We start from the raw sequence: 23,097 nt of genomic DNA, 5'->3' as shown, positions 1-23,097 counted from the left end.
GACAGTATCCCTAAAATCTTCTCTGTCAATATGGTTATCCCAAGATTGCAACTCAACCTTCTGAACCTTGAAGTATTATTGTTTTTTCTACATTTATCTAGTTTCATGTTTTTTATTTATTTGCAGCGTACTTTTCAAACATCGTGTTCTGGCGAAGGCACGCCTGGGTCAGAACTTCTTTATGGATATCCAGAAGTTTAAGGATGAAAGTGAAGACTATGTGTCATACATTTGGCATCACGTGGCTCTCTCCTGCAAGAACACCAGTGATCAGCTGGCCTGTTACATGAATGCAATCGATGCCCTGCACGTATGTATGCCATGTCATTAAATTCTGAATAATACTAAATCTATTATGGTGGTGTCAAATGGTAGGGTTTGTGTTGTATTGTAAGGTCACCTGAGCAATGAGTCATTGGGATGGTCCTTGTTGACTTCTCCACACCCTGCTAGCTTTAATTGATATATCTCCTATACCCAAACAGGGAGAGATCTATTAATATAGGCTAGAGAGGTGAGCAGAAGCCACTGGTTATCCCCCTCCCCCCCAATGACTTGTGGTTTAGGCAGCATGATTGTGATGACAGGTTCCCTTTCATACAGTCATGGCCGTACATGTTGGCACCCCTGAAATTTTTCAAGAAAATTAAGTATTTCTCACAGAAAAGGATTGCAGTAACACATATTCTTCTATACAAATGTTTATTCCCTTTGTGTGTCTTGGAACTAAACCAAAAAAGGAGGAAAAAAAGCAAATTGGACATAATGTCACACCAAACTCCAAAAATGGGCTGGACAAAATTATTGGCACCCTTAACTTAATATTTGGTTTCACACCCTTTGGAAAAAATAACTGAAATAAGTGGCTTCCTATAACCAACAATAAGCTTCTTACACCTCTCAGCTGGAATGTTGGACCACTCTTCCTTTGCAAACTTCTCGAGGTCTCACTTATTGGAAGGGCGCCTTTTCCCAACAGCAATTTTAAGATCTCTCCACAGATGTTCAATGGGATTTATATCTGGACTCATTGCTGGCCACTTCAGAACTCTCCAGCTCTTTGTTGCCATCCATTTCTGCGTGCTTTTTTGACGTATGTTTAGGGTCATTGTCCTGCTGGAGGACCCAAGATCTAGGACGAAAACCCAGCTTTCTGACACTGGGCTGTACAGTGCGACCCAAAATCCGTTGGTAATCCTCAGATTTCATGATGCCTTGCACACATTCAAGGCACTCAGTGTCAGTTGCAGAAAGACAACCCCAAAACATCATTGAGCCTCCACCATATTTAATTGTAGTTACTGTGTTCTTTTCTTTGTAGGCCTCATTCCGTTTTCGGTAAACAGTAGAATGATGTGCTTTACCAAAAAGCTCAATCTTGGTCTCATCTGTCCACAAGACGTTTTCCCAGAAGAATTTTGGCTTACTCAAGTTCATTTTGGCAAAATGTAGTCTTGATTTTTTTATGTCTCTGTGTCAGCAATGGGATCTTCCGCGGTCTCCTGCCATAGCGTTTCATTTCATTTAAATGTCGATGGGTAGTTTGCGTTGACACTGATGCTCACTGAGCCTGCAGGGCAGCTTGAATATCTTTGGAACTTGTTTGGCGCTGCCTGAAGGACTGCTTGAATATCTTTGGAATTTGTTTGGGGCTGCTTAGCCACCATCTGGACTATCATGCGTTTCATCAATTTTTCTCTTCCGTCCACGCCCAGGGAGATTAGCTACAGTGCCATGGGTTGCAAACTTCTTGATTATGTTTTGCACTGTGGGCAAAGGCAAATCTAGATCTCTGGAGATGGACTTGTAAATTTGAGATTGTTTATATTTTTCAACAATTTTGTCTCTCAAGTCCTCAGACAGTTCTCTTCTCCTCTTTCTGTTGTCCATACTTAGTGTGGCACACACAGACCCACAATGCAAAGACTAAGTGAATGTCTCTCCTTTTTTTCTGCTTTCAGGTGTGATTTTTATATTGCCCACACCTATAACTTGCCCCAGGTGAGTTTAAAGGAGCATATCATGCTTAAAACAATCTTATTTTTAAACAATTTTGAAAGGGTGCCAATCATTTTGTCCAGCCCATTTTTGGAGTTTGGTGTGACATTATGTCCAATTTTCTTTTTTTCCTCCCTTTTTTTGTTTAGTTCCAATAGACACAAAGGGAATAAACATGTTTAGAGCAAAACATGTTACTGTAATCCTTTTCTGTGAGAAATACTTAATTTTCTTCAAAAATTTCAGAGGTGCCAACATTTACGGCCATGACTGTAAATAAAACATTGTTCTTTGCCTTGCCTTCAAAGAAACCAGAAAACAATTGGCAGAAAGTGGAGTACTTACTGGAGTTGGCAGAGTGGTTGTACTGCAAGCAGTTTCCTGTGAGCTCTGCTGTTAACCTGCTGGACTGGGCAGTCGATATTTTACTCCATATGAAGTTCACACCTAGTTTGGAGGAAGGTACAGTAGGTGTTTTTTGTGGCTTGCCTTCCCAGCTTCACATTACATTATGTGAACTCTTCTTATTTTTCTATATCCTTAAACAGGAAAAAGCCAGAAGGTTAAACCAAGAACTAAGAAGAAATCTTTTCAAAATAAAGAGCTGGATGAAGATCTAACTGTAGACAGTGGCAAGGCAGGGGCAGGGGAGGATTCTGCAAGTACCTGCAACTCTTTGGAAGACTTGAGAAATGTGAGGCAGCTGGAGGCCTTAGCTCGAGCATTCATGTTAATGGCGGTGATTGGTGGCCGTGGTTCACATGAGCAGTCCTGTCTGATGGCATATGCATGTGTAATGCGCATCTGGCAGGTATGGGTTTACTATATATGGATCTTTTTTATTGTCTGACGGCTGAAACTGGCAAAAAAAACAGAAATGTTACTCTGCTATGAACTCACCACGTCCCAGCCCCACTGTATTTTCGGTGTCCCCACCAGAAGTGCTTTAATGAGGCATCTGTATCTGTATATGTGATGCTGCAGCTAGTTGCTGGCCTCAGTCTTCACTTCCTTTATGTATAGATTTAGCACCCACCATCATAAGCATGTCTGCATGACATCATGATATTGCAATGCATCTTTGGGTGTGATCCAGACAAGTGTTCATGCACACACTGTACTGTGTTCTTTGCCGCTTACTCCATTTGCTGGACTGGAAAGGAGAACAAAAATGTACAGTGTCTGTGAGGGGAGCAACAATGTTGTATGCATGATACATCCGCTAACTGTCGTCCTCTCCCACCTGGCCTGGTGTGTGTTATGTGAGCGACAATGCATGCAATATTGTGTACTATAGCAGGGAGTCCTTGCCCATACGTCTTCCCTTCATTTATCCATACCCCTTCCCTTCATCCACCCATACCCCTCCCCTTCTTCCACCCATACCCCTGCTCTTTATCAATCCATACGCCTTCCCTTCATCCATCCATACACTTTCCCTTTGGCCACCCAAACCCCTTCCCTTCATCCATCCATACTGCTCCCCTTTCCCTTCATCCATCCATACTGCTCCCCTTCTTCTGCCCATACCCCTTCTGTTCATCCACCCATACCCCTTCTGTTCATCCACCCATACCCCTTCTCTTCATCAACCCATACCCTTCCCCTTCATCAACCCATACCCTTCCCCTTCATCAACCCATACCCTTCCCCTTCATCAACCCATACCCCTCCCTTTTCTTCCATCCATACCCCATCCTTTCTTCCATCCATACCCCATCCTTTCTTCCATCCATACCCCTCCCTTTCATCCATCTATACCCCTTCCCTTCATCCACCCATAAACTTTCCCTTCGTCCACCCATTTCCCTTCCCTTAATCCACTCATACCCCTTCTTCATCCACTCATACTCCTCCCCTTCATCTACCCATTCCCCTTCCCTTCATCTACCCATTTCCCTTCCCTTCATCCACCCAGTCCCCTCCCCTTCATCCACCCACTCCCCTCCCCTTTATCCACCCATACCTCTCCCCTTCATCCACCCATACCCCTCCCTTTCATCCAACCATATCTTCCCCCTTCACCCCCCCAACACTTCCCCTTCATCCACAATACCCCTCCCCTTCATCCCCCCATACACTTTCCCTTCTTTCACCCATTTCTCTTCATCCATCCATCCATACCCTTTCCTTCATCCATCCATACTCCTCCCCTTCATCCACCTGTTACCCTTCCCTTTATCCACCCATACCCCTCCCCTTCATTCACCCATATTCCTTGCCTTCATCCACCCATACCCCTCCCCTTCTTCCACCCATAACCCCTACATTCATCCACACATACTCCTTTCCTTCATCCACCCATACCCCTCCCCTTCATCCACTCATACACCTTCCCTTCATCCACCCATACCCTTCCACTTCATCCATCCATACTCTTCCCCTTCATCCATCCATATTCTTCCTCTCCATCCATCCATACTCTTCCCCTTCATCCACCCATACTCTTCCCCTTCATCCACCCGTACCCTTCCCCTTCATCCACCCATACCCTTCCCCTTCATCCATCCATACACCTTCCCTTGATCCACCCATATCCTTCCCCTTCATCCACCCATACCCCTCCCCTTCACCTATTTATACCCCTCCCTTTTCTTCACCGATACCTCTCTTCTTTATCTACCCATACCCCTTCTCATCTTCCTTGTTGAACTGAACTTGTGTTGTTTTTCAACCATACTATGTGACTATGTATGTCTGTACTTCATGTGACTGCTGAGGCCATTGATTTCCTGCAGCATCGTGCTTAGGGAGAAGTCATTGCAGCACTGCCAGCAAGAGAAATCTTAGTATGGCACCATTAGAATGGCAATTGTTTTAGGGGTAAATACAGTTACATTCTTATTGCTTTTATGCCAATTCCAGCCTTAAAGTTGAAATATTTTTGTATGGAAAATATCCTTTTAGTGTCGATTTAAAATATTATTACATGATGTTCTGACTGATAAGATTTGTGTTATGTAATCTATTCCTTAACATTTCCACTACTGAGGTGGATCACACCTTTATGATATATGAAGAAGGGTAAGGGTGACCATTGTTTGTATAGAAACTCATTCTGATGTGACAGCAACATCAATAATGTAGGCTGCCTTTATTCATTGTTTGTCAAGATATCTGACTTGACTTTTTACAACAGGTGTCATTGCCTGCGGCAGGAAACGTTATTAAATCATTACAGAAAAACCCTGCACTTCAGAATCCACAATCGGCCTCAAGTCGAAAGGGGAAAAAGGAAGCAAGCGAGGTAAACAATCTCAGGCATGGAAACAGCGGGTCGTGCTCATCTGAAGCCAACAACAGTACACACAGTCACTTACTAATGTACTCTATGTACAGCTTAAGTCTTTCCTGCCAGTGCACCTTTTATAACATATCATAAATTGTCTGCTTTGTTAGTGCAGTATGTCTTAATATATTTATATTCATGTGTTACAGTTATGTTATTCAATTCTAAAAGTTCAGCTCTATATATATTTTTTATTATTATACAGTCTGTTGTGATCAAGGAAAAGCCCAAGAGGAAAGCACCAATAGACACTGTACCTTCTACGGCAGAGGAGTGGGCCGTCTATGACTGTCCTGATGATATCAGAGATGCCTTTAGACAAGATACATCCAGCCAAGTCATAAACAGGAGCACTATTGTAAAACCAGTAAGTAAGCCATCCTGACCAGTAGCTAAGTACAGGCATGACAGGTGATATACTGTAGCTCATCTTGGCCTGGATTGAAGCTTGAGGTTCTTTACCATCCTGATGGCCATTTTGCACATCTTTGTTTATGATGTCCCCATGTTCCTTGTTATGTTTGGTTACATTTCTATGACACAGTACTACAAAATGTAGGAAAGGGAAGCAGAATCATAAAGTAAGATGTAATACATTACAGCTTGAATAGTCATTGTATCTTGTGTATAGTCATTACTTAAATTGACAGAAGTTCATTCTCTTAGAAGAGTGGCTGGTAAATGGCAATCCATCATCATAGACCATGGAATGTGTCTATTACTTCTGTGGTATTTAATGATGAAGACTTATGATGTAGTTTACAGGCATATCAAGGTACGACCCTGTTATATATGGCTGAGATTGTTTGATTCTTCTCATGTAATGCAGACATTTATTATTGTATGTCTGGATGATTTATATGTTATCTTTGCAGCTTGAGTGAACTTTCTGTCCTAGGTTTTCTTGCATACAGAGAATAATTCACATTAGAGGGGTACTCCACTGGCCAGCGTTCGGAAGTAAATCTTCCAAACGCTGTTTTCCTGCTGCAGGGATCGACCATGCCCCCCAGTGATATCACAACCACACCCCCTCCTATAGACTTGCATTGATGGGGTGTGGCCGTGATGTCACGAGGGGCGTGGCCGACCTCTGCAGCGTGCAACGTGGCTCCGTCTACCCAGTACTTGTCCCGTGGCTGTGGGGCAGCTTTTTCCCTGCTCCTACTGCACCTGGCACGCTTTGCCAATCCCCTTTCCACAGGGGGTACAGGGTTCAGGGTGCTTGGCATAGGTCTGTACTTGAGTTTTCATCTCGACCACCATTGTTTTCCCTCCTCTGGAGGGACAATTTTGTTGAGTCTTTTCTGCCACCAAGAGGATGCACTCTCACTGTTTCCACTATTTAGGTGAACCATCTGGTGGGGCCCTTTGTTTTTTGCTGAGAGCATTCAACAGTGCTTTTTACTGTCTAGGCTTGTGTGCTTACTGTCCACTATTGCAGCCTGGCTCTCTTTCTGTTTTTTGGTTATCTACTGCTGCTCATGCAGCCTTGGCACTCTCCTCTGTTGGAGGAGTTTGTACATTCTCCGTGGAAGGGGTGTTTTCTTCCTTTCCCTTTTGTCTGTGTCGGTTGTCCTGCACCGACACCAAAGTCTTCTGGAGTCATCCTTCCTTTGCCCAGACCCTGGGAGTCCTAGATGGGTTTTCATTTATTTCCCCCTCTGTTCCCGTTCCGGCAGGATTTTTTTCTTTAGCGTGCTCTGGTCCACTCAGACCTCTGGGGTCTATGAGTGGTTGATTTCCTTGGCTTGGACTCTGTCCTAGGATGCCATGGCGTGCCTTCTTTTCAGGCGGCTCTTCCGGTTCCTTGGGCCTTGGTGATGTTTCAGGTCTGGGGCATGTGGAGTGATCCAGCCAAGACTCCTCCGCGATCCCATTAGTCGGGGCGGTCTTTCTGTTCTGCACTCCTTCACTTCATGTTTTTTACATGGAAGTTTGTCGGAGAGTTTTTGTAGGCATTTTTGCCTTACTCTTCAGGGGTTCGTCTTCCAGGTGACTTTACATCTCCAGTTTACTTGTCGGTCTCTCTGGTATCCGGGATGCCACCTTATCAGGGTGTTTGCCGCTCCTTCTTCCTTCAGGGTCCATGTCCTTCTGAGTTGGAGGGCATTCAGGTTATCTGCATTATTCCAGTACAGCTATTGTCGCCTTCTGGGTGCTCATGTCGGGCCCCTGGGATAGGGGTTTTTGGGGCTGCAGCTGTTCAGGTCTGCACCAGACCTCTCCAGAGCAGAAGTCCATCTTTCTTTTTTTCTTGTCTCTCTATATGACCTGGGTGTCTTGGGTCTCTACAGAGGACGGCCTTTCCTTTGGTGTCCTAGTTCATTTCCTTGGACGGGAGATCTTCCGGGAGCTCAGTTTCTGGGCTTAGTGTGTCTCCAACCTGGGGGCTCGTCCGCATGGCCTTGTGGACACGGGAGTTTAGTCTCAGGACTGATTCCTTTTCTCTGGTGATTGTTTTTCCCACCCTAGGGGACTATTTTGGTACGTCCCATCTGTAATGTGTCCCCCAATGAAGAGCGACCGAGAAAAGGAGATTTTTTTTGTACTCACCGTAAAATCTCTTTCGCGTAGCCTTCATTGGGGTACACCGCACCTACCCATTTCTCTATCGGCTCCATTGGGGGACACAGAACGGGGGTGTATGCTGTTGTCTCTAGGAGGTGTGACACTATGGCAACACAAACAGTTGGCTCCTCCCAGCAGGATATACCCACCTTCAGGCTCTGAGCCAATCAGTTTGACCCCTTAACGACGCAGGACGTATATTTACGTCCTGCGCCGGCTCCCACGATATGAAGCGGGATTGCGCCGCGATCCCGCATCATATCGCGTCGGTCCCGGCGCTCATCAGCGGCCGGGACCCGCGGCTAATACCACACATCGCCGATCGCGGCGATGTGCGGTATTAACCCTTTAGAAGCGGCAGTCAAAGCTGCCTGCCGCTTCTAAAGCGAAAGTGACCCGGTTGCTCAGTCGGGCTGTTCGGGACCGCCGCGGTGAAATCGCAGCATCCCGAACAGCTGACAGGACACCGGGAGGGCCCTTACCTGCCTCCTCGGTGTCCGATCGGCAAATGACTGCTCCGTGCCTGAGATCCAGGCAGGAGCAGTCAAGCGCCGATAACACTTATCACAGGCGTGTTAATACACGCCTGTGATCTGTGTAAAAGATCAGTGTGTGCAGTGTTATAGGTCCCTATGGGACCTATAACACTGCAAAAAAAAATTCAAAAAAAAAGTGTTAATAAAGGTCATTTAACTCCTTCCCTAATAAAAGTTTGAATCACCCCCCTTTTCCCATAAAAAAATAAAAGTGTAAAAAAAATAAATAAATAAACATATGTGGTATCGCCGCGTGCGTAAATGTCCGAACTATAAAAATATATCATTAATTAAACCGTACGGTCAATGGCGTACGCGCAAAAAAAATTCCAAAGTCAAAAAAAGCGCTTTTTTGGTCACTTTTTATACCATTAAAAAATGAATAAAAAGTGATCAAAAAGTTAGATCAAAACAAAAATCATACCGATAAAAACTTCAGATCACGGCGCAAAAAATTTGCCCTCATACCGCCCTGTACGAGGAAAAATAAAAAAGTTATAGGGGTCAGAAGATGAAATTTTTAAACTTATAAATTTTCCTTCATGTAGTTATGATTTTTTCCAGAAGTGCGACAAAATCAAACCTATATAAGTAGGGTATCATTTTAACCGTATGGACCTACAGAATAATGATAAGGTGTAATTTTTACCGAAATATGCACTGCATAGAAACGGAAGCCCCCAAAAGTTACAAAATGGCGTTTTTTCTTCGATTTTGTCGCACAATATTTTTTTTTTCCGTTTCGCCGTGCATTTTTGGGTAAAATGACTAATGTCACTGCAAAGTAGAATTGGTGATGCAAAAAATAAGCCATAATATGGATTTTTAGGTGGAAAATTGAAAGGGTTATGATTTTTAAAAGGTAAGGAGGAAAAAACGAAAGTGCAAAAACGGAAAAACCCTGACTCCTTAAGGGGTTAAGCTTAGTGTCTGAAGGAGGTGGACATGGTCTGGACTGCTCCAGACCAGGTCTTCTGTTTTTTTTGTTTGTTTTCCTAGTTAGGGACGTGTTCGTTTTTTATTCCTTTTCTTTTCTGTTTTCAGGTGGGGATTCAGGGACTGCGGTTCCCCGTTTCCCCATTGCGAGTGAGGGGGCACAGACATTGCGTATATGCGCTGTTAACCCCCCCTTGCCAACGGTCAGCATTTGGGTGGTACATCATGGGTCCGGGTCCCCCTATTTACCTGCTCGCCTCACTCGTGCATAGCAGCCAGGCGTGATGCAGGTAACTAAAGCTGACTGAAGACTTCACTGAAGACTCCTTTAGGTAAGTTCTTCTGACTGAGGTAAGTCCTTTCCCCCCCTTTTTTCTCCATAGGTACCAACTCGCAACCTCTGGAGACCCCCTGTTTTGCCCCACCTACACTTTATGGGCTAGCCTATGCAAGGGCTGTACTTTATTCTGGGGGAGCAGTGGCACCTGAGGGGGCATTTTTTATGGGGCACTACACTTATTTGTGTGTGTGCATAATGCACTTCACTTATATGTGTGTGCGTGTGTGCTTGTGCCACCATGTCAGCGCCTTATATGCGGCTGTCAGCCGCAGCGGTGTATTTGGCCAGATGCTCTCAGCGCCGGTTTACTTTCATTTTGTCAGCAGCGCCTTATATGCGGCTAACATCCGCGGCGCTGCCGTGAGCCGGGCGCTTCAGCGCCGGCTTACTTTGTCTTTCACCGGCAGTCTCTGCTGGCGCTTTGTCCGCCCACTCTCTTCCCCCGGGCGCATAAACGGCCGTCAGGTGCGCTCGGGACAAGGAGCGGGCGCCATGACAGTTCTTTAAGGCCGTCTATAGCTCCGCCCACAGGGCTAGGAGCTCTCAGAGGTGCGAAGCAGCCTCCAATCAGCGCCATGGGCACGATTTTTCGTTAGAAGGGGTCAGTTAGTGAGTGCCTTGCTTCAGGCACGCCCCTCTCTTCCTATTGGCTGGCCTGTTCACTCTCTTTCTAGCTGCTCAGAGCGAGTTCTCCTCACTGCAGCTGGCAGGGGACACAGACTAGGGTGAGAAAGTTCCTATCTCCTTTTTTCTTTCTACATTATGTCCGTATCCAGAGCTGTTCCTTCCTCTAAACAGAAACCTGGAACTTCCGTGACTTACTATCTCTGTAAGCACTGTAATACCAAGATGTCTGGCTCTGCTGAGCCCACTTGCCCTGCCTGCTCCACTGCTCCCCCAGACCCCCTGGTACCCCCTGATGCCCCTTCGGTCCCGGTGGGTTCAGCCGCTCCACCAGCCTGTCCCTGTATATGGCTGACTTGACCAAAGTCTCCCGTTCGGTTGCGGAGGCCTCCTGGGAAGTGGTGTCCGCCTTGAAGGGGGTTTTCCCTGCGCAGGACCTCTGGAAGGGCCCGTTCCTTGTCTCCACATACTTCATGCTCTCACAAGCGTCCTAGGGGTGCCTCGTCTGACTCTTCCATTGAGTCTTCAGATAGACGTGAGCATTCCTCTCGTGGGTCCCGCCCCCCCCCCCCCGGTCATCTGGGCACAAACGTCGTTCCTCTAGAGGACGTTCTCGGAGTTGCCGCTCTGCCACATCAGAGCCGCGTACTCGGTCAGGGTCGCCCCCCTCCAGGACTGCCTCTACTCATTCTCATTCCCCTGGTGAACTGGTGGACGAGGCTTCCGAGCCGGCATCTGACTCAGAGGACCGCCCGGACTCAATTGCAAAGGTGAACTCTTTGGTGACAGCCCTAAGAGACACCTTTCACTTAGAGGACCCAGGATCTTCGGATGTCAATCCAGGAGTATCCTTTCATCGTGCTAAGCCGGCACTTCAAAGGTTCAGCTCTCACGCTGACTTTGACGACATTCTGGAATCCGCATGGAAACATCCAGACAAGAGGTTTCTGGGAATCAAGACAATTCAAGAACGTTATCCATTTGACAAGGACCTTGTCACTAAGGTGGTTTCCCCTCCCTCAGTGGATCCACCAATTTCCCAGATCTCTAAGGCAACTACACTGCCTCTGGCAGATGCCGCTGCCTTCAAAGATCCCACGGATAAGAAGGTAGAATCCTTAGCGAAGTTTGCCACTGAAGCAGCTGGCTCTTCTCCCCATCTTCGCCTCGACATGGGTGTCCAAGGGCCTGGCAGAGTGGTGCCAAAAGCTCCATCAGGATATCTTAGCAGGATCCCCCCTGGAGGATCTATCTGCTCTGGCTCTCAATGCTCTAAAGCTAGGGACTTCCTGTGCACAGCTTCCATGCAGGCAGCCCGTTGTTCTGCTTTTGCTGTGGGTCACCTAGCGGCTCTCCGCTGCTCTATGTGGCTTAAAGCTTGGAATGCGGATGCCGCTTCCAAAAGGTCTCTCACTGAGCTTCCCTTTTACGGGCGGACGTCTTTTTGGCAAACGCCTTGATGAAATTATCTCTGAGGCAACGGGAGGTAAGAGTTCCTTGTTACCTCAAAATAAGGCTCGCCCTACTTCCCAAAGGAAGCCCTTTTCCTTTCGGACCTCTGGCTCCAGCAAAGGGTCCGGGCAGGCGCCCTCGCGGGACAGGAAGGCTCCCTCGTTCCGGCCACGCCCGTCTTGGAAGTCGGACTCCAACTGGTCTGGCCGCTTTGCGTCCAAATCGGGCAACCGCAAGCCCACTTCTGCATGAAGCGAGGCCCCCACCCGCGGTTTCTTCTCGGGTGGGAGGTCGTCTCTTGTTTTTTCGAGACATTTGGACCTCTCATGTTCAGGACTCTTCGGTCAGGGATGGGGTGTCCAACGGTTACCGGATCAAATTCGCCTCCCTTCCGAGGGATCGCTTTTTTCGTTCCCGGGCCCCCCGGTCTCCTCCTCTGGCGAAGCAATTTAGAGCGGCTCTCCAGTCTCTGCTTCTTCAGGGGGTTATTGTTCCCGTTCCTCCAGGGGAACGGTTTCGGGGTTTCTATTCAAATCTTTTTGTGGTTCCCAAGAAGGACGGTTCTGTGCGTCCAATTTTGGACCTCAAGCGTCTCAACCATCACCTTCTCATCCGCCACTTCCGAATGAAATCTCTCCGTTCGGTGGTGGCGTCCCTGGAACAAGGGGAGTTCCTTTTATCAGTGGACATCAAGGATGAATACCTCCATGTGCCAATATTCCCAGGCCATCATCGGTACCTCCGCTTTGCGGTTCCGTAGGGGCACTTTCAATTCGTAGCTCTCCCCTTCGGTCTAGCCACGGCTCCTCGGGTCTTTACAAAGATCCTTGCGCCAGTGATGGGCCTGTTACGGTCGAGGGGAATCTCGGTGATACCCTATCTGGAGGACCTTCTCATCAAGGCTCCAACCAGAGCCCAGACTCTGGAGAATCTGGACATCACTCTCCACACTCTGACTCGCTTCGGGTGGATGGTCAACCGGGACAAGTCAGTCCTCCGCCCTACCCAGTCTCTAACCTTCCTGGGACTTCAATTTGACTCGGCCTCTGCCCGGATTTGTCTTCCACCAGACAAACGTCTGGCGCTCCGGTCGGGGGTCCGCTCCCTTCGGTCCCGGGTATCAGTCTCCATCCGCACTTGTATGGAAGTCCTGGGTCGGATGGTGGCAACTATGGAGGCCGTACCCTTTGCCCAGTTTCATTACCGCCCCCCTTCAACTGGCGATTCTTTCCCGATGGAACAGGTCTCCTCTGTCCCTCGATCGTCAGATTGTTCTCCCTCGTAGGGTCAGTCAGTCTCTGCTCTGGTGGATCCGCTCCCCCCTTCTTCTCCAAGGGCGGTCGTTTCTTCCCCTTCACTGGCTGGTTGTTACAACAGATACCAGCCTGTCGGGCTAGAGCGGCATGTTCAGGGATTGGATGGTTCAGGGACTCTGGTCTCCCCAGGAGACCCTTCGTCCAATAAACATATTAGAATTACGTGCGATTCTTCTTTGTCTTCTTCATTGGGAGTCCCGTCTTCAGTCCCCTCCTGTCCGCGTTCAGTCGGACAACGCCACGGCCGTGGCGTACATAAATCGACAGGGCAGCACTCGCAGCTCGGTAGCCATTGCCGAGGTGACCAAGATTCTCACCTGGGCGGAGAGCAAGGTTCCGGCCATTTCGGCGATTCACATTCCGGGGGTGCTCAGCTGGGAAGCGGACGTCCTCAGTTGGTCCTCAACCGACCCCGACGAGTGGTCTCTACATCCAGAGGTCTTCGCGCAACTCTGCGACCTCTGGGGCATTCCGGACGTGGACCTCTTCGCGTTCCGGCACAATCGGAAGATCCTTCCTTTTGTGTCCAAGTCTCGGGACCCTCAGGCTCTGGCCGTGGATGCCCTAGCGATTCCTTGGGTGGGGTTTGCCCTACCCTATCTGTTCCCTCCTCTTCCACTCCTTCCCAGGGTGCTGAGGAAGCTCAAGGCAGAGGACATCCCGCCATTCTGGTAGCTCCAGATCGGCCCCGAAGGTCGTGGTACGCCGACGTAGTCAGGCTCCTGGACGACACTCCACTGCGCCCTCTGCTCCATCCGGACCTGCTCTCTCAGGGTCCTCTTTGCCACCCCAATTTACAGTCGCTGCATTTGACGGTGTAGCGGTTGAGACCGCGGTTTTGAGGGCCCGCGGGTTCTCTTCCCAAGCCATTCACACCATGCTCAAGGCTCGTAAGCCCTCCTCTGCAAGAATTTACCACCGTACTTGGCGGTCTTATTTTCGTTGGTGTGAAGCTCAAGACTTCTCCCCGGTAACCTTCTCGGTTCCCCGTCTTCTCTCCTTTTTGCAGTCTGGGTTGGAACTAGGGTTGTCTCCCAGTTCCCTTAAAGGTCAGGTTTCGGCCCTTACTGTTCTATTCCAGCGGCCCCTGGCTTCTAATTCTCATGTCCGGACTTTCCTTCAAGGAGTGACGCATGCAGTTCCTCTTTATCGGTCACCCTCTCCCCCTTAGACTTGAATTTGGTTCTGAGTGCCCTCCAAGGTTCACCCTTTGACCCCCTTAGAGAGGTGTCTCTCCGCCTCCTTTCTTGGAAAGTGGCGTTTCTTGTTGCTATCACCTCCATCAGGAGGGTGTCTGAATTGGCAGCTCTCTCCTGCCGTTCTCCGTTTCTGGTGATCCACCAAGACAAGGTTGTTTTCCGGTCAGATCCCTCCTTTTTGCCTAAGGTGGTTTCGGCCTTTCATCTCAATGAGGACATTGTCCTCCCGTCTTTTTGTCCTGCTCCTTCTCATCACTACTCAAGCTGGATGTAGTTCTGGCTGTTCGGTCTTATCTCTCCATCACTTCTTTGTTTCGTCAGTGTGATTCCTTCTTCGTCCTTACGGAAGGTCGTCACAAGGGACAACCTGCTTCCAAGGCCACCATTTCTCGGTGTATTCGGTCTGCCATTTCGCAGGCCTATTGCTTTAAGGGGAAGATTCCTCCTTTCAGGGTTGTGGCTCATTCTACCCGTTCTGTTGGGACATCCTGGGCTCTCCAGAATAGATCCTCGGCCTCGCAGATTTGCAAGGCGGCTACCTGGTCGTCTTTGCACACTTTCTCGAGGTTCTACCAAGTTCATACCTTTACATCGGCTGATGCTAGTCTGGGCCTAAAGTGTTGCAGGCGGCAGTGGAACGGCCATCTGCCTGACTGCTTATCTGCCCACCCAATGGACGGCTTTGGTACGTCCCGCGGTCTGTGTCCCCCAATGGAGCCGATAGAGAAAAGGAGAGTTTTTAACACTTACTGTAAAATCTCTTTCTTGAAGGATCCCTTGGGGGACACAGCTCCCACCCTTTTGGGATTTTCCTTGGTTCTCTGTCTGAGGGTGTGTTCAGTTATGTTTTTTCTTCTGGTTCTCGGACAGTTTTGAGTTTTTCTCTACCTGTTAGTCTCCTCCTATTGCTCTGGAACTTAAACTGATTGGCTCAGAGCCTGAAGGCGGGTATATCCTGCTGGGAGGAGCCAACTGTTTTTGTTGCCATAGTGTCACACCTCCTAGAGACAGCAGCATACACCCACGGTCTCTGTCCCCCAATGGATCCTTCGAGAAAGAGACTTTATGGTAAGTGTTAAAAAATCTCCTTTTCTTCATCTTTTTTCTGGACTATTTTTTCCTGTTCTTGGGTTGTCCGGGATTCCTTTCTAGGGTACTTTGGATGTATTTCTTTGTTGGCTTCTCCTACTGCTTTGTTACAAAACTGATTACCTCACTTCCAGTGGGCGGGTATATCCTGCCAGGGAGGAGCTGACTATTTTTCCTAGGGTCAGCGCCTCCTAGTGGCAAGCGCATACACCATCTGTAAGGTGTCCCCCAATGAAGGCTACGAGAGAGATTTTAGGGTGAGTACAAAAAAAATCTCCTTATTGCAACATGCCAGCAAAACCCTCTACAAGCTTCAGTCAACATCATAACTACTATGTGGGAACACATATAACAATATACATATAAGCATATACATCTCCCAGCATGAGTATTGTGAAATTGTTTTTTTCTCTACGCTAGTCATCTCATCACTGACTGAGCCATAAGGAAAGGTAAAGATGGACACATCTGTAACTTGACTCCGCTGAGCCGTAATGCAAAACTGTAGCAGGATCCCCATCTATTATGTGTCTTTGGGCCTGTTTAAGCACCGGCATCGACTGCTGCCTCTATGCCCCTGTGATGTACATGCAGGGGATAGTTAGTTCAGCAACAAAACAATTTGCCCACTTTGCCCCTAGGCTGCCCCTGGTAGGGGTCTTGCTCTGTTTCACCAGGCAGAGTAAATCTGGGGCTAAAATTGTATTTTTCTTACACAACACACTGTTTTGAGATTTGTAAAAATATGTTTCTATAAATAATACTATAACATTTTATATATATCCATATATTAGAGAAGAAAGTACAGGCAACTCACCACGTTGTAGTAACTTCGTGTTTATTACTGGGACATGCAGGTAAAGCGGCTCCACGCCACACCGGGATGCCGAACACTAGTGCGTTAACCAATGACAGCTGTTTCTTTCCGTTCAGGAACTTCAACAGATCGTCGTCGTCATTTTATATATATATCTCTCTTCATGGATGTCTCCGTAGTTAGATATTTTTTTCCTTCATTCTGTCTATAGTGTGAAGAACAGGGCTCTGTGGAAGGACCATGGAGCCCGGAGCAATAAATTACCATTTTATGAGATGAATTTATACTTCACGTGATTACAGACAATTTACTCAATAAAATCTGATAAGTTGCTTTTGTTGTGCTTTGTTTTACAGACTTACAGTCTATACTACTTGGATCTGCTAGTACAAGAGTTGCAGAGCATCTCATTCACTCACCTGAGCCTCCCTGTTCTCCAGCTTGCAGAAGTCATTGCACATGACATTGTGCAAAGTAAAAGCCTCTCCGATCTCTATCACCTGAGGTTGGTCTGTATGCACTTCTGTGTTTTAGAAGTTTGATGATATATTAAAGCGATTGGCCACCTTTACCATGACTATTGATAGAACCCTGTTGTGAGTATGATGTATTACCGGTACTTACACATTCTCTGAGCCTTTTATATGGCCACGTCCCGTGACAAAGTCCAGCTCCTCTCGCTCGTTCTTCTGTCCCCAAACAAATAGTTTAAGAAATCAAAACTGAAGATTCATTAATGGTATTAACTAAAAACCTTATATACATTGGGTATATATCATGCTAAAATAAATAATTCATGTCCATTTTTTTCCCTATAAAGAATTTCTCAAGTGTGTACCAACTTAAAATGGTACCGTGCCGTCACTTATCACCAGAGAGCAGCCGGGAACGAGTTCATTAATGAATATGAACTGATAAGGTAAATTGTCTATTTGCTTTTTTTTTTCTTCTCGTTTTTAATGTCTTACATTTCTTCATTTGTTAATTAGTTAATTTATTAATCCACATACCCGACGTGGATTACAAAACATCAGAAGAATAGAAAGCACAGTTATATTTTGGTTAGTTGAGCTAGAGAAGAGAAGTCGCACTCACCCAGTTCGATGCAAGAATCAAATCCTTTTATTGAACACCAGCAGTGGATGACAGGATAAAAAGTCACTGGCATGCGGGGAGCGAGGGCGCACGCCCTCAGACGCGGGGTATACAACAGGAGGCGACTAGTTTCGCGTCACGGCACGACGCTTCTTTCGGCCAATAGGTATACGCCTACCTGCCGCAGGTGACATGTATTTATATTAGTAAAAATGGGCATGGTAACAAAATTGAAAACATACAGTGACAAAACCAAAACCCCAAAACCAATTAAAAACATGTTGACAACATATACAATGTGCTACAAATTCACGGAGGTAGAAAGATTCACAAAGAGGCAGACAAATCTTGTCTGTCGTTCATACCTATGGGCCCCATAGCATTGAGGCGTATGATCCAAAAAGCCTCGCGGCGCATTAGTAAGGTATGCTTATCAACACCGCTAGGTGTCGCTACTATTCTTTCAATGCCGGCAAACTTGAGCGCCTCAACTCCACCGCCATGATGTTCAATCATGTGGGCGATGAAGCGAGGCGCCCCCTTGCCGGTACGGAGTGAATAGAAATGCTCCCTTATACGTGTGCATAATTTTCGTTTTGTCTTGCCAACATAAAAACGTCTACAGGGGCAAATCAAACAGTACACGACATGGGTAGACTTGCACGTGATTAGCTGGTTGGTGAAGATGTTAAGCCCTCCTAGCATAAAGTTCCTTTTGGACAAATTATGATTGCAAAAGTTGCAATTCTTGCAAGCGAAATTGCCTTTGGATGACATCTGACTTAACCAATGATCATTAACATCCTGAGTACTTTCTCTTTTATTTTTCTTAATAACATCACCTGTGGTAGTGGATCTTCTGAACGTCACAATGGGCTTTTCCTTTGCCAATTCACCCAGTTCTTCGTCATTTTCAAAATAATACCAATTGTCAAAAATACTCTTCTTGACAATATGATTGATGGGAGAATTTGCAAAGGAAAACACAACTAGTTTCTTGTTTGTCCTATTTTTTCTTTTAGACACCAATAGATCCTTTCTGTTCTTATTAAAGGCTTTTCTATAGGCTCCCTCAATGGCGTTCAGCGGATAGCCGCGCTCTTTTAGTCTTGCTTTTAATTCCTCCGCTTGCTCCATGAAAGCCTCATCTTTATTATTAACCCTTCTCAATCTCAAAAATTGACTATAGGGAATGTTGTCCCTCACATATCTCGGGTCCGAGCTTTTATAATGTAGCAGAGTGTTTCTGGAAATGGCCTTTCTGAAACCTGTGGTTTGTAGTTCATTGTCGGTAATACTGAGCTTAACATCCAGAAATTCAATGCTCTTACCTCCAAAAACATATGTAAATAGGATATTTACACCATTGGCATTATTCAGATACTGGACGAAGCCCTGAAAGTCAATCTCAGAACCGTCCCAGACTATCAGGACGTCGTCCACGTACCTGAGATAATACACAATCTTATCAATAAATGGATTCGCTCTGCAGAAGACCGTCCTCTTTTCTAACATAGTCAAGAAGACGTTGGCATATGTACAAGAGACAGGCGAGCCCATGGCAGTGCCATGGGCTTGCCTGTACCACTGCCCCTCATGAAGAAAGTCATTGTTACTTAGCAAAAATTCCAAGGAGTCACAAATAAAACCCCTGAAATTAGCGGACTTATTGGCATCTGTCAAAAAACTGTCCATAGCCTGTATACCCGCCTGTGGAATCCGGGTATAAAGGCTTTCAATATCTAGCGAGACAAGTTGATAAGAATCCTGAAAAGTAAAGTTGTCAAATGCATTAAGCAGCTCACCTGTATCTTTAAGCAGTGTCGGAATGTGCCTAAGTAAAGGAGCCACCAACCATTCTAGGTAGGACGACAATGGCTGAGTGACAGAGCCAATACTAGCCACGATTGGCCGGCCTGTCGGGTTGGAAGTACTCTTATGTACTTTAGGCAGTACGTACCATCTGGCTGGTTTTGGGTAATGGGTAATAGCCTCTCTGCAGTTTTTTGGGAGATCATCATTTTTTCACAAAAGTGTCTAAGAAGGGAGCGGAGGTGGTCGGTCGTCTTTCCGGTAGGGTTACCTTTTAGTGTAGAATAAACAGACTTATCATGCAACTGGCGCTCAGTTTCAGCTTCATGAGCAGAAGTACTCCAGTTATATTTTGTTCTGCTCTTCACATTTCACACCACAGAGGCCCTCAGTGTAGAAGCTGCTGTCATTGATAAATAGCAGGGTGATTGGGTATGGGGGCTTCAGTACTGAGGTGAAGATCAGGTTTAATCAAGTGTGTTGAAATGGCTTACACAATAACAGCTGTATGTATTTACTGTATAAAGCCCAATCCGATAGAATACCTTTTGTCTGCATTGTTCGGGTGTACCCACTGAGTTCACTTTAAGGGTGTAGGGTCACACGTAACGGATCCACAGCGTGTTTTAAGCTGTGGATCCGCCAATTATCCGACTCTATAGTGTGCCTCTGCACTTGCGCGCGGCGACTCACACATCCCTGTGTGGCTGCTTGTAGTGGTGGATTGCTGCTGCGAGCAGAACACAGGGGGTGTTCTGCTCGCAGCTCCAATCCACCACTACAAGCAGCCACACAGGGATGTGTGAGTCGCCGCGCGCAAGTGCAGTGTACTCGGACATCGCGGCCGCTCCGCGATTTCTGTGAGTATATTGCGCGTAAGTGTGGCGACTCGCAGTACCCTGTGTGGCTGCTCGTAGTGGTGGATTGCTGCTGCGAGCAGGACACAGGGGCGATGGGGGCGTGGTCAATGAAAAGGGGCGTGTACCCGGCATTTTCACAAAAACCCAACATATTTACAAAGTATTCCACAGAAAATGTAATGGATTTCAGCTGAGGAAAACCCGACAGATCAGAACATGTGTAAACAAAAGCAAAATGTTGGGAAAGTGGAAAATGTGGGGAAACCGTAGTAAATACCGTGGAAAATAAATTGTAGGGAATTAAAACCCACAAAGAAACCTACACAACACTCTTAGTAAATAGTGTTGAATAAGGGAATATTACACAGTGGCTTCATTTTATAATATATACTGTATTGTATAGCATTAATTCTGCATATTTATTGCCTCTTGATTAACGCATCTGAAATGTATTATAGCTGTGGACAAGAAATATCTAGGCTAAAAAGTGAAAAACAGGTTGAGAATAATTTGCTTGGAAATGGAGAAAATCCTTCTGTGAGGGGCAGACAGAAGGTAAGGATGCTTAATATGACATGTTGTTCTTTTGTGTTCTGTGACAATAAAAGCTCCTATACTCTGTTATTTATCTTAAGTGTATGGCCATCTTCTCCCCTAACAATGGATGTTGAGGGAGAGCTGTCTTGCTGCACTTACCCCTCCTCTCCCCATAAAGAACACATGAACCTTTGGCTGTGCCAAATCTTATTGTACTTGGAGAATAGGAGAGATGGCTATTAAAAGTGTATGGGCACCTTAAGGTTCTTAGTTTCACTCCACCCATAAACACAAATAGCAGTGCACAGTTCTCCATAATCCCTGCAGGTAATAGGAATATGAGGTTCACTAATGTAACTCTATGGAATAATACAGGGTATTTTTCATATAGCACAAAGTGAATAGTGCTAAACCAAACACACATGAAATGATTCCTTAAAGGGGTTATCCTAGAAAGAAAAAAAAAAAAAAATATGTATCAACTGGCTCCGGAAAGTTAAACAGATTTGTAAATTACTTCTATTAAAAAATCTTAATCCTTTCAGTACGTATGAGCTGCTGAAGTTGAGTTGTTCTTTTCTGTGTCCTCTGATGACACGTGTCTCGGGAACCGCCAAGTTTAGAAGCAAATCCCTATAGCAAACCTCTTCTACTCTGTGCAGTTCCCGAGACAAGCAGAGATGTCAGCAGAGAGCACTGTTGCCAGACAGAAAACAACAACTCAACTTCAGCAGCTGATAATTATTTAAAGGATTAAGATTTTTTTAATAGAAGTAATTTACAAATCTGTTCAACTTTCTGGAGCCAGTTGATATAAAAATTTTTTTTTTTTCCTGGAATACCCCTTTAAATTGCCCCTGTCATTTATCAAAACTTTTCACTTGTCAAAAGTTTTGATTGTTCGGGGTCTGAGTTCTCAGGTCCCCACCGATTATTACAATGCGCTGAAGGGAAAAACCTATGCTTAAGCGCATTGCTGTCCAGCTTGCAGGGATCTCTGTCTATTTGCACTAGATAGTACCATTTTAATTCCATGGAGCCTGTCTAGTGCAATTGGGTGGAGAGTTAAGTGCTCAGCCGCACACTTCTTCTGCTTCATTCTAATGATCTTTGGTGGTCTACACTCAGCCCCCACCAATCAAAACTTTTCTCTGTGACATGCCAAAAGTTATTCTAAAAGACAAGGGACACTTTAAACCTAGGAAAACTTCCTGTTCAGTTCCTTCTCAGTCTTACTCAGTTCTTCTTGTCTCACTGACGCTTCCTGGCTATAGAGGGAGCAACATTACAAAATAGAACGTCTTCAGGACTTGTGACCCATCTGGAACCTTTATAGCCCATGCAAACTGAGTGAATGCTACTACTTTCCAAGAGGAAATTCTGAGTGGAATCCACTTAACTGAATGCCACTGATCTCAGTGCACACTACAGTACTTTCATTGCAGAATTTCTCATGCGGATCTGAATTCTGCTGAAAGAATGAACGTGCTCCATAATCTGTTTGAAAAAGACCACTATATTTTTATTTTCAATACCAGTGTCGTTAACATTGTTCTTAAGACACTTCAGCCAATCTAGTGACTGGCTCTAACACAGCAGGCCCAGCAGGGGGCATCATAGCGGCTGCAGTGTTGGATAAACAGTTGGATACAGTTGATAAACAGAAAGTTTTTTTTTTTTTTTCTGTCTAAGGGTATGTTCACACGTACAGGATCTGCTGCATATGTTTGCTGCATATTTTGTGCAGGTGATTTTGCTACCCATTAAGTTCAGTGGGTAGCAAAACCAGCAGCAGAAAATATGCAGCAGATCCTGTAAGTGTGAACATACCCTAAGGGTACATTCAGACGAGCGGATCCACAGTGTATTTTATGCTGCTGATCCACCGCTGAAGGACTGCTACATGGTGCCTTTAGATGTACCTGCTCAGAGTGGCAATATGCGCATGCGCGGTGTACTTGCACACATCGTGGCTGTTTCCCCAGCTCCATGACCTAGGCCGAGAGCTGACGCAATGTGCGAGTATACTGCGCAAGTGCGTGGCCACTTGTACATCGCAGTGTGTCTGCTCGTAGCTGTGTATTGCCGCTCCGAGCAGGCACATCTAAAGGCACCATGTAGCGGTCCTTCAGCGGCAGATCGGCAGTGTAAAATATGCTGTGGATTCGCTCATCTGAACGTACCCTAAGGATATGCCCACAGATGCACTGTGGATTTTCCACAGCAGAAAATCTACATCAAAATAAAATAAAATCTGTGAATTCTGTTGTAAATGAATTACCATATAGAGAAAAGATGACACAGCCACCGGAACGCTGCTTGCCAAACTTGCTGCTTTATTGCTGATAACAAGGCGTACAAACAAGGATGCACTACACCAACAATGCAACGGCGTTGTTGGTGTAGTGCATTCTCATTTGTATGCCTCGCTATCAGCAATAAAGCAGCAAATTTGGCAAGCAGCGTTCCAGGTGCCGTGTCATCTTTTCTCTATACAGTACTACATATATTCTAAGTTAGTCGATACGGGCACCGAACAATCTGCCATGCATCTGTGCTTGCAAATTCGAACCAGTGAATTGAGTGTGGGATTGGAGTGGTGCAGACAGCAAATTCTAAAGGCAGT

General features: G+C 46.2%; 1 protein-coding gene across 2 annotated transcripts in view; it reads left to right on the top strand.

Moving 5' to 3' along the window:
* Positions 1 to 23,097, top strand: part of CFAP46 (cilia and flagella associated protein 46) — a 236,144-nt gene that overhangs the window by 90,057 nt on the left and 122,990 nt on the right. For both annotated transcript variants that reach the window (XM_056529249.1, XM_056529250.1), the window contains exons 28-35: positions 127 to 310; positions 2,307 to 2,460; positions 2,547 to 2,809; positions 5,138 to 5,245; positions 5,493 to 5,654; positions 16,524 to 16,672; positions 16,988 to 17,086; positions 20,393 to 20,489. In XM_056529249.1, the coding sequence (XP_056385224.1) occupies positions 127 to 310; positions 2,307 to 2,460; positions 2,547 to 2,809; positions 5,138 to 5,245; positions 5,493 to 5,654; positions 16,524 to 16,672; positions 16,988 to 17,086; positions 20,393 to 20,489 (1,216 nt within the window). The remainder of the gene's footprint in view (positions 1 to 126; positions 311 to 2,306; positions 2,461 to 2,546; positions 2,810 to 5,137; positions 5,246 to 5,492; positions 5,655 to 16,523; positions 16,673 to 16,987; positions 17,087 to 20,392; positions 20,490 to 23,097) is intronic.

Source organism: Hyla sarda, chromosome 7, assembly GCF_029499605.1.
Source record: "Hyla sarda isolate aHylSar1 chromosome 7, aHylSar1.hap1, whole genome shotgun sequence".
Lineage (NCBI taxonomy): Eukaryota > Metazoa > Chordata > Amphibia > Anura > Hylidae > Hyla > Hyla sarda.
The sequence above is the reverse complement of the archived record's forward strand: the minus strand, read 5'-3'. Positions and strand labels throughout refer to the sequence as shown.